This window comes from Arvicola amphibius, chromosome 7, assembly GCF_903992535.2.
Source record: "Arvicola amphibius chromosome 7, mArvAmp1.2, whole genome shotgun sequence".
Classification (NCBI taxonomy): Eukaryota; Metazoa; Chordata; class Mammalia; order Rodentia; family Cricetidae; genus Arvicola; species Arvicola amphibius.
This window is the reverse complement of record NC_052053.1, coordinates 128,159,445-128,173,945: the sequence shown is the minus strand read 5'-3', so window position 1 is coordinate 128,173,945 and position 14,501 is coordinate 128,159,445. Positions and strand designations below refer to the sequence as shown.

Sequence of the window (14,501 nt, the reverse complement as noted above, 5' to 3'; positions counted from 1 at the left end):
GTAATAAATAGAGCCACTACCCTTAGAATTCTTAATCCTCTTTTGTTATAGAAAGACCCTATGGATTTTAGTGGCTGGCCAATGGTACCCATAGATGCCAAGAATCATGAACTACTTAGAAAAATTTAGAATAGGTCCAAGCAAACAGGGCCCTGGCAGGGCTGGGCACAGGACAGAAAAACTTTGGCCTGTGACTTGAAAACTGAGAATTTGTGCAGGTCTGTGCTCTGGCTTTACTAAAATCACAATGTATTTTCTTTTCCCCATTCTTCTTTCCATTTATTGAAAATAGATTCTTTTCTCATGCAGTGTATCCTGATTACAGTTCCCCCTCCCTCTACTCCTCGCAGTCCTCCGCACCTCCCTCCTGTATGGATCTACTCCTTTCTGTCTCTCATTAGAAAAAAATAGGCTTCTAAGAATTAACAATCAAATATAACAAAATAAAATAGGAGATAAGGCAAATTCCATAGCATCAAGACTGAATAAGGCATCTTATCAGAAGGAAAAGAGCTCCAAGAGCAGGCATAAAAATCAGAGATGAACTCATTCAAGCACTTAGGATATCCATAGAAAATACTAAACTGAGCACTGTAATATATATACAGAGGATCTGGTGCAGAGCATGTAGGTCTTGTGCTTGCTGCTTTAGTCTCTGTGATTTCATATGAGCTTTGTTAAGTTACTCAGAGTCCTGTTCTCCTAGTTTCCTCCATCCCCTCTGGCTCTAATACTCTTTCTTCCTTGTTTATCACCCTCATTTGAAGTGGGACCTGGGAGAATGGACCCTATAAATGAGGCCGACTGAAGTCTCATGCCAGCTTAACTCGGAGCATCAGACAATTTATTATCGAGGGTTAAGAAACTAAAGTTGTCATGAGTTCAAGCTGTCTATAATCACAAGGACAAGCTGCAAGTGGCAAAAACATGTTTTTTCATAGAGACATATAAACAAATAATAGTTGTAATTAATAATCCCAAGTAAACTCGAATCCACTGTACTGGGAGGGCACGAAAGCACATCCAGGAACAGCCCATGTTATGGAGGAGCAGATATTACAACCCTTGTTTATTTGGAGTTTTCTCACAAGGTCTCAGAAATCTCACACAGCTTCATTCATGGACTATGTTTCAACGTGCCGTCTCTTCTGAGGGACTCTCTGCACTCTGAGAAGAGAATCTGTTGGAGACCTCCCATTTAGAGCTGTGTTTTCCAAGGACTCTCACTCTCTGTAATGTCTGGCCATGGGTCTACATCTTTCCCTGTCTGCTGCAGGAAGAAACTTCTCTGATGACTGAATAGACACTAGTCTAAGAGTATAGCAGACTATGATTAGGGGTCATTTTTTGATCCTTTTTTCTCTTAGTCTTTGGTTTTACCCTAGGTCTTTGGGCTGTGTAGTAGAGCTCTGGGTTCTAATTCATGGAGTAGCCTTAAGTCAAGTCAGACATTGGTTGTCTGCTTCCAGAAGTTCTGGGCCCCATTGCCCTAGCATATCTTGCAGGCAGGACAGATGGTAGATCAAAGGTTTTATAGCTGCGTGGTGTTTACCTTTCTCGATTGGTAGCCTGCTGAACACCTTTGCACATCAAAGACACCAGAACATAGGGTTGAAGGCTCCATGTAGGCATCAGTTCAACTGTTCCATGTTCAATGAGTTGTGTGAGTGCTATCCTCAGCAACGTCAGGTGCTGTCAGTTTGTGGAGAGCAGCCCATTGCCTTAGCAACAGCCTGGATTGTTCGGAGGTTTCCATGGGACCTCCTTGGCTAAAAACTCAATTGAATGCAGCCCAGTCCCAGTACTGGGATTCTTGATTGGTGACTAGAGATGGCCAGCTAGGACTCCGTATCCCCCATCATTAGGAGACTTCATTAGGATCACCTTCATGTATTTTATGAAGTTTCCACTGCACTAGGTAGGTTTCCATATTGTTCCTCAAGTGTCCCTTAATTCTGTCTTGTTTCTCCCCACATTCCCTCCCTCAACTCTATCTCTCCTCCCCCTCCTTACTTGATCCTTCCATTCCCTTCTCCACCTGCCCCTAGTATACCCATAAGGTCTATTCTGTTTCCTGCTCCCACAGAGATCCATGTGTCTCCTCTACTCCCTTCCTCTATTACTGACCTCTCTGGGTCTATGAATTGTGGGTGAATTATTATTTATTTAATAGCTAATATCCACTTAAAGTGAATACATGCCATATTTATCTTTCTGGGTCTGTGTTACCTCATTCAGGGTGTTTTCTTCTAGTTCCGTCCATTTGCCTGCATATTTCCTGATGTCATTTTTTTTAACAGATGAGTAATACTCCATTGTGTAAATGTACCACATTTTCTCCATCCATTCTCCTTTTCGGGACATCTAGGTTGTTTCTAGTTTCTGGCTATTATGAATAGAGCACCAATGGACATGATTAAGCAAGTGTCCTTGTGGAAGGATGGAGCATCCCTTGGGTATATGCTGGGTCTAGAGATAGATTGATTTCCAGCTTTCTGAGGAACCACCATATTGATTCCCTTACTGACTGTACAAGTTTGCACTTCCACCGGCAGTGGGTGATCCTTATTCCATATCTTTGCCAGCATGAGTTGTCACTTGTGTTATTGACCTTAGTCTTTCTGACAGGTTTAGGATGGAATCTCAAAGTAGTTTTGTGAAATTATAATATTTCCAAAACAGAATAGACTAATTTGTAAATAACATTGAAGTACTACTGCATTTGTTAATCTTTAAGTATTTGTTAATTGTTGACACTATTACATTAGTTATTACTTTAGAAATGTGTACCATTCTGAATCTTTTAAAATAAAGTCATGTACTTAATCACACCTTTTATTATTATTCTGATGTTTCGCAAATTATCCCACAGCTTATACCTTTCTTTTTTACCTTTGTTTCTCTCATAACAAACATGTAGTTTTTAGGGAATTTTGTGTTACACACTGATCGTGTTGGTCTTGTGGATGTATATAACTAATAGTATTTAGCTGGCCATGGCATTTCACACTTATAATTGCAGGACTCAGGAGGTAGAGGCAGGAGAATTGCACAAATTCAAGACAGCCTAGGTTATATGGTGAGTTTTGGGCCGATCAAGACCGCAGAATGAGGCTTTCTGCCTTTAAAAAATTAAAAAATAATAATTAGTATTTAGTTTTTAAAGATTCTAGATAATGTGGTTAATAGTCATATTGTTTGTTTTTTATCTCTTTAGGTAGCTGCTGTAAGTACCATAGTAAACAGAGGCCTGACACCAAAGGCTTTTGTGTTCAGAAACTACGGTCATTTTCCTGGCATCAACTCTCACTATTTAGGAGGCTGTCAGTATAAAATGTGGCAAGCCATTAGAGCCTCATCAGCCGCTCCAGGCTACTTTGCAGAATATGCGCTGGGGAATGATCTGCATCAAGTAAGTTGACCTGTGTGGCTGTCTTTAAACTCTTAAGTGTTTGAGTCAGCACTAGAGCAAGAGGGGTCTATGGGAGAATTTTGAGAGAAGAAAGGGAAAGAGGAAATGATATAATATTATAATCTCAAACAATAAAGATTTATAAGTTGCCATTTACTAATTATAGCTGACCTTCACAAGGACCAATAAAAGGAATTGCTTCATGTTTTTACATATGTCAAGATTTGTAACTCAAGACACTTTTTTTTTAAAATAAGGCTTATGATTTGAGAGTTTGGAGACTTGAAAGTTAGGAAAACCTCTGCTTTATATTGTGTGGTTGATAAACACAGTACCTGAACTGATGAAAAATGAGATTGTGTGCATAAAACTATAACAACATGATGAAAACTGATAAACTCCTGGAGGTGCAGGTCATCTGTGTGACAGTTTTGAGAAGAGCGCGATGCAGGCGAGAAGGTTGTCACATAGTCGCACGTGCTCACTCAGCTGGCTCTCTGTAGACACTACTCCACAGGCTCCAGCTCATTTATTACATGTTGCTCTACAGGAGACAGAGCTGCGTCCATTTTACAAATAAGAGATTAGAGTCTTTAGAACTGATAAGAGATAGACCCGAGATGGAGCCACAGTTACAGGATGCTGTCTTTGTTTCAGATGTATGGTTGGATTATCTGGAAAGTTGGATACTGTTGATCATTCCTTATCTGAATAGATTCATTTACTTTTTCCTCTATCTAGATTTTCACACTGTTTAAAACCTGAATTCATAACATATACTAAATAATAAAAATTAAGCAGATTAAAGTTTTGAGCTAACACTTCCAGTATACATATTTTTATAAAAGCTAAATTTTCATGTGACTTCCCACTTAAAATCAGTCTCAGTTGAAGGAATTATGATTTGTAATTTTCCTCTCTAATCATTGAACTATATGCATACTCTTTATGATAAATCAGTTGTGAGAAAAAAAGTTTATTTTACTGATAAAAAATTTCATAGAGCATTCAAAGCCCATGTGTAGATCTTCTCTGTAAGCTGTTTGTCAGCTATATAAACTTGAAATCTTCGTCATGGAGAATTTTAGTTTCCATCTATCAGGGTTAAAAATTTAAACTACTTTTCTTGATTTTGTTTTACATTTGGATAAGATAACATTTTAAAATGGTTGTCAATTATTCTATTTTCTTTTAGTTTTTGGAAGTAGTAATATAATCGCTGTAGTTAAAGCACAGTTCTTTAATCTCTGTAATCATTTTAAACTATCTATTTTGAATTATGTAAAGGACGTCCATTGTTTTTTTTTTTTTCTTCCACTGTGTCAGGATTGGTCTTGAGGTTTTTTGTTTCTGATATTGATTCAAGATTTATTAACCAGATACAATTTTTTTGTCTTGATATGTATTTTTATATCCATATCAATAACTTCCTCTGTTCTTATATTATTCCTACTGTGTTCTAAGTGAAATATAATTTAATATTTAAAAATACTATAATGTGGGGCTGGAGAGATGGCTTAGCAGTTAAGAGCACTACTCTTCCAGAGGACCCTGGTTCAATTCCCAGCACCCACATGGCAGCTCACAGCTGTCTGTAATCCCAGTTCCAGGGGTCTGACAACCATGGCAAAAACACAAATGCACGTAAAATAAAAATAAATAAATTATAAAAAATAGGTGTAATGGTAATAATATTATAAAAATACTATAATGTTTATAAATTGTAACTTTTAATATAACCATCAATTTCAGGCCTCCAGAAATATTCTCCTTATTGTCTCTTCCCTCCTCACCCCCATTTTACTGAGATGCCAGAAGTTATAACTCACTGATTATTCTAGCCCGGCACTGATCTCACATTCCTCCTACCTCAGCTTTTGTTTTATCTCAGGGGAGGCAGGTCTAATGTTTCACTAACTAAAGTGCTTTATTGTTCTTTTCTATTTTACATAGACTAGTAACATTTCTTTCCATGTTTGACCATTTTTATACTGACAACTATAATCTCTCAATTTATTGTCAGCTACTGATAAAATAACTAACCAGTGGACTCCAGAAACAATGACACATTTATCTTAAGATTCAAATGTAATCTATAACGTAAGATCATACTTAAGTAAACGCTTTTAGTTTTCTTTTTGAAAATCTTAAGCAGGAAATGGGATAGTTGTCTCCTCAAAAGATAATATTTTATTCTATTAATGGTCTTGACTACTTACACACACACAAAACAAAACTTGGAAGGAAACAAATGTTAGTTTCTGCCTCTTTCTTAACCTTTTTAAGTTGCCAAAGATAACATTAAAACATGGTAGTTTTATAACTCTCTCATACTATAGTCTTTAAATATATTATTATATATAATCTCATTTAAAATGCCCTTTAATGTCTACAGGTATCTAATTTTAGTTCCTTCATATCCTTTTGGGGTCAGGTAGACTATAAATTATGGAGTGGGATGTGGTATTGCCAGCCTTCAATATCAGTATTTTGAAGGCAGAGGCAGGCAGGTCTCTGTTAGTTCAATATCAGCTTGGTATACGTAGCAAGTTCCAGGACAGCCAGAGCTGCATAGTAAGACCTTGGAGAGAGGAGGGTGATGGAGGGTGTGAGCATCATACCCAGAGTGAGCACCAGCTATGTTTCCCTAGTTGTGTTCTCAGGACAAATGTCCTCTTCCTGGACTGAGCCAAAGAACAGAGATGTCAGTGCTCTTAGGACAGCCGCAGTTGTCCAAGTATTTGCCCTTTTATCCCAGATTTGGACCTTCTGTCGACTAGTTTTCTGTAGTCTTAGTTTCAGAGACTGTTAGTACACAGCATCATGGAAAGAGCCATGGGTGTTAAATGTTCATACCTATTGATAAGAAATATATCCGGATTTTTTTAAAATAGAGTCTTGCTATGTAGTGCTAGCTGTCCTGTATATTACCTGTGTAGCTGAGATTGCACTTAAACTCACAGAAATCCCCCTGCCTCAGCCTCCAGAGTGCTGGAGTAACAGTGTGTACCACCATGCCCAACAAAAGGTGTCTTTTAAAAGAATATTGTCTAATGAAAGTCACAACATAAAAACATACACCACAATCTTTCAAAGATGTGTAGTTAAGATGGTGGTGGTCAGCAATTCAGAAATGGAAATTAGACCATAAAGAGACAACTAACAGCCCTTTTAGTAAAAAGGTAGAAGGGAATAAGCAATGAAAAGATAAGCAGACTGCTTTTCTCAGAATGTGATGGCCTTCCTTGTGTTTCCCTGTAATATCAAAAGTATTATAAAAGTTTATATTAGTGATCATTAACATTATATATCTGCCTGCTAGTGTGAGCACATGCTAGAATATTGTTTGTGTCTGTGTGTGTGCGTGTGTGTGTGTGTGTGTGTGTGTGTGTGTGTAAAACAATCCACAAATAGACCTATCTACAATATGGCGCCTTTATATCTGATACAGACACAAAGAAACTAAAAAAAAAGATAGTCCTTTTGTGAGACACTGTGTTTGTGTGTATAGTGTATGTGAGCAGTCTGAATGAATACCAGAGGTTGACATCAGGTGTCTTCGCTCTCCACCTTGAGACAAGGTCTCTCACTGAACCCAGAGCTTACCAATTGGCTAAACTGGCTGGTCAGTAGGCTCCATGGATCTGCCTGTCTCTGCCCGACACAACATTTACCACCACCCCTGACTTTTACTAAGTGTTCGGTGTCTGAACTCAGGTCCCCTTGCTCCAGTAGCATCACATTTACCCAAGAAGGCATCACTATGACCCAAGGACACTCTTCTCAGCGAAGATTTGCTTTAACATAGTCACTGTTGTTGCCCCACCTCTCCCTTTCTCTCCCACAAACACACACCAAAAGTCACTGTCCATCTGCAGAAATCCCCGCACACTGCACTTCATCAAAATCAGGAACTGTTGCTTTGCAGAAATAAAGTGACTCACAGGAAGAAAGTAGACCATTGAAATCGAGATCATAGATCTACAGTGGGGTACATGTGGAAGCCATATAGGGAAAAGCCTATGTAGTTACTTAAAATATCTTTAGTCAGATGTGTGTTCCTAGATATTAAGCTCAGTATCAATATGGAAATTAAATACAGTTAAATATTGTTTGTGATTCATTCCATTATAGTTTGGTCATAATTTTAAATTTTAATTTATTCTTTTTACATTAGTTTTAATATTTATTATATTTTATTTTTATATTAATGTGTATTTTGCATTACTTTTGAGTTCTTCCAAATCATGTTGATACTGAAAAACACTGAGAAGAGTGCTTCTCAACCTTCTTAATGCTGCAACCCTTTAATACAGTTCCTCATGTTGTGGTGACCCCAACCATAAAATTATTTTTGTTGCTACTTCATACCTATAATTTTGCTATTGCTATGAATCGTCATGTAAATATCTGTGTTTTCTTAAGTGATGATCTTAAGTGACCCCTGTGAAAGGATTGTTCTACCCCATAGGGGTCGCAGCACATGGTTGAGAACCCCTGACTTAGACGTTCAAATGTTCTCCTACTTTGTTCAGGTTATAACTGTACTGTGAATATCATACCTACAAATTATTGTTTAAATTTCAATTAGTTTGATTATGTTGAACTTGTGAGATTATTTTATTATTATTAACTACTAACTATCCCAGTGTGTTTTAAAAAGCTGTTTAGTTCAGGGGTCAGCAAGATAGTCCAGTGGGTAGAGGTGTTTGCTACAAAGTCCAGTGACCTGGGTTCAGTCTTCAGGACCCATTATGCAGAAGTTTTTCTCTGCCCTCCACATGTGTGAACACACAATCAGTCAATAAATACACATGAAAATGTTTTTAGGTTTTTCAGTTTATCTTAGTATTTTTGAGCAACTTATACAAATCAATCCAAAAAAGTTGTTCAAAATAGGAATTACGACTTATTATCTTTGATGGTGGATTTCGCAGTTGTAGAATATGAATAAATCTGTTTGCAGGGCCCCTCTTGTAAATCACTCACTTTCCTGTTAGCTTCTCCCTGTAGGAAGTACTGAGTTGACTGCTCTTTTGACTTGTCTTTTACAGGATGGAGGTTTGCTTCTGAATAACCCTTCAGCCCTGGCCATGCATGAGTGTAAATGTATCTGGCCTGATGCACCGTTAGAGTGTATAGTGTCCCTGGGCACAGGACGGTATGAGAGTGATGTGAGGAATACCGCAACCTACACAAGCCTGAAGACAAAGCTCTCAAATGTCATCAACAGTGCTACAGATACAGAGGGTGAGTGTCTTCGTTAGGCTTTTTAGACACCATGGCCATGGCCACTTTTATAGAAGAAAGCATTTAACTGGGCTGGTTAACAGTTTCAGAGATTTAGTCCATTATCATCATGGCAGGACATGCAGCATGCAGTCAGACATGGTGCTGGAGGAGCTGAAAGTTCTATATCTTGATCCATAAGCAACAGGAAGTGAACTGTCTACCACACTGGACATAGTTTGATAAGAGTCAGCCTTACAGTGTGACTTTGTGGTTTTAATTTGCATATGTGATGATTAAGTACAATTTTCCTGTGGTAGGCCATCTGCTCAGACATAGTCCTTAGTGAGCTAGTCTCATACAGCCTAACTCTATATTTCAGACAGTGGTTCTTTTTGAATTTTTAGAAGATGTGAAATGTTGCCTCATTGTACTTAGGCTCTAGACAGTAACACAAATATCGGGGTTTAATTGTAATAGTTAACAGTGAAAACAGATACAAGAATTACATTGAAACATAATTATTGATCATAAATTTTTATTGAACTATAAAAACATAACAATTTTATATGGTTCACTCTAAGAAATTACTGATTAAAAGGTGAATATATATATAATATATAATATATATATGTTGTAAACTGAGTCGTGGGCCACTTCTCCCCGCCCTGCTTCCGGCTAGCTTTACCCAAAATAATTACATGGAAAATGAGGATGGTTCCCAAAAAATGAAAAGCAAAGGGAAGGCAAGACATTTTATCAGGGAGAGAGAATAATCAAACAAGGTCTTTAATTGAGTAGAATATATAAAGTATTTGGAAAGTGAATTGCAATTTGTAGATTTGTTCTTCTTATGGATTCCTTGAAACTATGTGAGTTGGGGTGATAAAATGAATGCATGTTAATAATGCGCCTAAAATGAAGAAAATTTTAAATGAAGAAAAAATGAATAGAGCATTCCAAAATAACTTAACTCATACCTTCTTCTCTTACCCACCCTCTCTCCTTCATTTTTGTTTTAACAGAAGTCCATATAATGCTGGATGGTCTATTACCTCCTGACACATATTTTAGATTTAATCCTGTCATGTGTGAAAACATACCCCTAGATGAAAGTCGAAATGAAAAGCTGGATCAGCTGCAGCTGGAAGGGATGAAGTATATAGAAAGAAACGAACAAAAGATGAAAAAAGTTGCAAAAATATTAAGTCAAGAAAAAACAACTCTTCAGAAGATCAATGATTGGATAAAATTAAAAACCGACATGTATGAAGGCCTTCCGTTTTTTTCAAAATTGTGAAGAGGGTATGCATGTGTTCTCGTAAGTGAAGGCCGTCAGGAGATCCACCAGCGTGAGTTTCTGTGGAATACTGAATGGATTCTGGGAAATCACTCCTGTGACAGGTGATGTTCTGACCAGCTCGCACCTCATGGAAGATATGTTTGGTTACAGACATCGTATGGGAATTAAGTATTTAAGATGTTCATAACCTTTAGGCATTTTATTACTATGCTAGTTGGTTTTAGTATCTATTGGTCTTAAATTGTTTGATGTTGAAAATTTATTAATATATGTGCCAAACGAGAAATGGGAGCGTTGTACTCTGTGCTTTGCTTTTGGTCATCTCAATCATGTGGAGTTTGTGTGACCACTGATTTCCTTTCCATGTACACCACTCAGCATTCCCTGGGTGCACCTGCAGCCCACGTGCTGCCTTTCACTGCAGCAGCATCTAAAGAGATGCAGAGAATGGGGTTTTCTCTGTTAGAGGACCTGCATGTTTGAAGTAGGAAAGCACTGGATGCCATTTTCTATGTAAAGAGGTTGGTGAATTTCCAGTGAGCTAACTCCACTTGAAATTGAAGATAACGGTCACTTTTCTAAACCGAGTGCTGTCTTCTCATTCACTGTTACAGAATCAGTTGTTTGATTTTACTGAGACAATATTCTTATCATTAACAAAAATAAACTGTTAAAGTGATCATCTGTGAAAGGCTAATGCCATTTTAAAGTTTTTTATTGCTCATAATGATTGCCTAGTTTTCTTGTAGTATTTACAAAGAAATGTTAGTCTATTTAGATTTACTTCAGTAATCCCTGTTTGGGTTTTACCGAAGTCAGAACTTGGTTCTGTAGCCAAATAAATTCTTCTTTGCTGTACTATTTCCTTTGTAAATCTTTACATTGTGTTGAAATTTCCCATGAAAAATGAAACCAAGGTGTGTACCCTTTGAATTATATACATAAACTAACACTGACCCTGTTGCCCGTGCTGTCACAGTGTTTGTACTGAGATGGGTGAGCACCGTGGAGTGGTGGAGGCTGTGGATATCAGCCTGCTGCTGTCTGCTGCATAGCAGCTTCTGGGCATGACCCTGAGGAGAGTGGACAGTTCGGGAGACTCAGCTCTTTCACTTGTAAAAGGAGAAAAGGCAGTGGTCAAATCTTGTGACTTCTCATGCATATTTTAGGAACAAATAAATAAGCTTCTAGTGATTTTAGAATATAATTAAAATAATCCTCTTTAGACTACAAATATAAACTTTTACATAGCTAGACTGACTATCATAAGAAATACAGAAACTACTGGAAATCTGCATATTCTGGCGATCCTTTATAATAGATTTCAAGCACAAGCCATCATGCAGTCATATAGGTGTACATAGTGAGGTTCTCTTGCTCTTTCTGGTGCTGCTCATGCTTTGCAGCATAAGTCCACTTTTCCTTGTTTGTGCTTTGTTAGTCATTGCCAGGGATACTGAGTGCCCAGTTTCTTTGTTCGGCCTATGCTCTTTCATCCTGACAAAGTATAGCCATTTGTGTGGTGTGCAAGTTTTTGTTTGTTCTTATCCCCCTCAGGTGCTTTGTAGAAAGAAGCGGTGGGCTGTGTCCCGCCACCCGGCTAGCTTTGCCCAAAATAATTACACAGAAACTGTATTCATTTCAATACTGCCTGGCCCATTATCTGTAGCCTCTTATTGGTTAATTCTCACATTTTCCTTTAACCCATATTTAGTAATCCGTTAGCACCACGAGGTGTGGCTTACCAGGAGAGATCTTAACCTGCGTCCATTGCAGAGAGGAGAATCATGGAGACTGCCTGAAGCGTCTCCCCTCTCTTTCCCAGAATTCTGTTCTGTCTACTCCACCTACCAAATTTTCTGTCTCTTAAAGGGCCAAGGCAGTTTTCTTTATTAATTAACCAATGAAAGTAACATAGACAGATAACTCTCCTCCATCAGTGCTTGATGCTGGTTATCCAAAGAACTGAGTAATTCCCTGAGATAACATTTCATTCTGGAATGAAAGCAATGCTCTCTGTGTCCAAAAGCAAGGAACCAGGACTCAGAATCCTGGTTCAGTGGTCCAAGGAACTAGGACCACTGCACACCCAGAAAAACACTGTCATCTTAACTAGAATGTACTTTCCTGATTCAAATCCAGCTTACTGAGCTGAATCTGTGATGTTGGGTTCAGTTGGAGAGGAAATGTACTTATGGACATGTTACCTCGGTCTTCATGACCTTAGAGCTTTTTGCAAGAGCAGATTATCTCAGTATTCAGGTTTGTGGACATGTCTCGTGTCCTTAGCCATACAGTGGCGCTCTCCTTGTGATGGCACCTCTGAAAGGACTCAGATGTACAGAGAGGGACTGGAGGAGATGATGCCCTACCTTTCTTACCTAGTATGCCGACATTGCAGCCATTCAGAAGGAGCTGTCTGTTTACAGAATGGCCACAAATGCCCACAATTAATTTCTTTGACAGGAAATTGAAGATGTCCTCTGTGTAGTTAGGATGCATAAACCATTTGGAAAATTCTACTTTGGTTCCATTCCAACAGATTCTTTTCAATTCATTGCACTGTGTTCTTTTTTGTTGTTGTTTCTTGCCAAGTTTAAATACAACAGAACTGTTCACTTAATTTGACTTTTTGAAGCAAATCTATGTCAGTTACTCTCTCATGACTAGAAAATAGGAAGCATATTAAAAAACAGTTTGTTCTGTTCCTGGCGGAGCTATCTGCCATCCAAAAAGTAGACACAGATTACAGATGCCCCTGGACTAGACTATTGCATGTGTTGGCCCACCAGTTGGATAAATGTATCTCTGAGAAGTCACATTGATTGCTTTGTTCATTATAACCTTTATTCAACTGATGTGAATAGTTTCAAATTCATCACACCTCACAATAGGCATTACTAGTTTGGTTAATTAGTTCGTTAAAAATAAAATACTGGACCAGTGAGATGGCCCAGTGGGTAAAGGCAGCTGCCTCCAAGCCTGATAATCTTAGTTGAATTCCCAGATAAAATCTGAGCCCTGATCACCATACAGGATGCATGTGCCCGTGCATGCACACACAGTCAAGAATGAAATAGAAAGGTAGGTGTGGTGGTGCAGACCTGTGATCACAACAGTTGGAAAGTAGAGGCAGGATAATCAGGACTCTTCAAGGGCAGCTTGGGCTACATGGAGAGTCCAAAACTGAGCTGGGCTTTGGGAGGCTCTGCCTCTGGGTGGGGGGAGTAAAATATTGACTGTGATGTTGATTTTCCTTCATTCTTAAAAAAACAGAAACTGTATTATGCCTTATTCTTTGCTTTTAGGCACTACATACTGTGAGGTGTTATAGTTAATATTGTCAGGATCACCTAGGAGGTAATCCTGTGAGCTTGTATGTGAAGACTTTCTAGACTAGGTTACTCGAGATGGAAAACCCTCAGCTATGATAGTACCGTCCTATGGTCTGGCATCCTGGACTGAAGAAGAAGAAAAGAAACTGAACCCTAGCATTCACCACTGCTCTCTGGCTACAACTGCCTAATGCACCTGTCTTGGGGCCTTCCTAGGCCATGATGAAAACGCATCAAGTTGTGAGCCTATAAGCTCTTCCTTACATTGCCCTTTTCAGATATTTTGTTGCAGCGACAAGGCAGTATACAAATACATTTTAAAGATTACAGTCTGATTTAATATCAACAGGTCAGGCTGTCAAAATGGATGATAGTCTAATAACTGACATTTAAAGCAGTCTTTGTAAGAACCTTGTAAGTTACTAAGAATTATCACTATTCTTTGTCACTGAGATGAAGGTAGTACAAATTGGTTTTTGACTGTCTTCTCAATACCATTGTGAAGTTAAAACTATAGTGTGAGTGTGTCTGTAATAATCCTTCCTGTATTTAGGACTAAAATTATTGTCATACCCTCTCAGAAACTTAATATCTACACACTTTTTTAGTTTTATGGTTTTTAGAGACAGGGTCTCTCTATAGCTTTTGGAGCCTGTCCTGGAACTAGCAGGCTAGCCTTGCACTCACAGAGATCCGCCTACCTCTGCCTTCCAAGTGCTGGGATTAAAGGCGTGCACCACCACCGCCTGGCCTCTACACACTTAAATGCATGATTCATTAATGTGCTTTTGAATGATCAAAGTAAATCTTTTCAAGGAAGAGTAACACAGTCCACCCCCCACACCCCCACTCCCCTGTCTGCACTCTATGTGCTAGAAGCCAGTTTGCGAGCTTTGGGCAAGGGGCTGGAGGTTGAGGAAACACGCAGAGACAGACCGACACATAGACCTTCAATCATGGTACCAAAAGCCCTCTTTAATAGCACCATGGAGGCTTAAATACCCTGCAATCAATGGCCAACAGATGAAAATCCCATCCTCTGATCCTCTAAGCTAGGCACAGCTTCTAGTAACTTCAATTAGAAGGCTCTAGACAGGGAAGAGCAGCTGAAGGCCAGGACTTAATTGGCCCCAACAATAACTTAGCAGTTAAGAACACATACTCCTCTTCCTGCGGACCTGAGTTCAATTCTTAGCACCCACATCAGGAAACTTGCAACCAT

The 14,501-nt window shown here is 38.7% G+C and overlaps 1 protein-coding gene across 4 annotated transcripts in view; it reads left to right on the top strand.

Annotated features, from left to right (window-relative positions):
- Pnpla8 (patatin like phospholipase domain containing 8) overlaps positions 1–10,907 on the top strand; it is a 61,936-nt gene extending 51,029 nt beyond the window's left edge. For all 4 annotated transcript variants that reach the window (XM_038335630.1, XM_038335631.1, XM_038335628.1 and 1 more), the window contains exons 8-10: positions 3,218–3,412; positions 8,467–8,662; positions 9,667–10,907. In XM_038335630.1, coding sequence (XP_038191558.1) covers positions 3,218–3,412; positions 8,467–8,662; positions 9,667–9,941 — 666 coding nt within the window. In that variant the 3' untranslated portion in view covers positions 9,942–10,907. The remainder of the gene's footprint in view (positions 1–3,217; positions 3,413–8,466; positions 8,663–9,666) is intronic.
- The last annotated feature ends 3,594 nt before the right edge of the window (positions 10,908–14,501 follow it).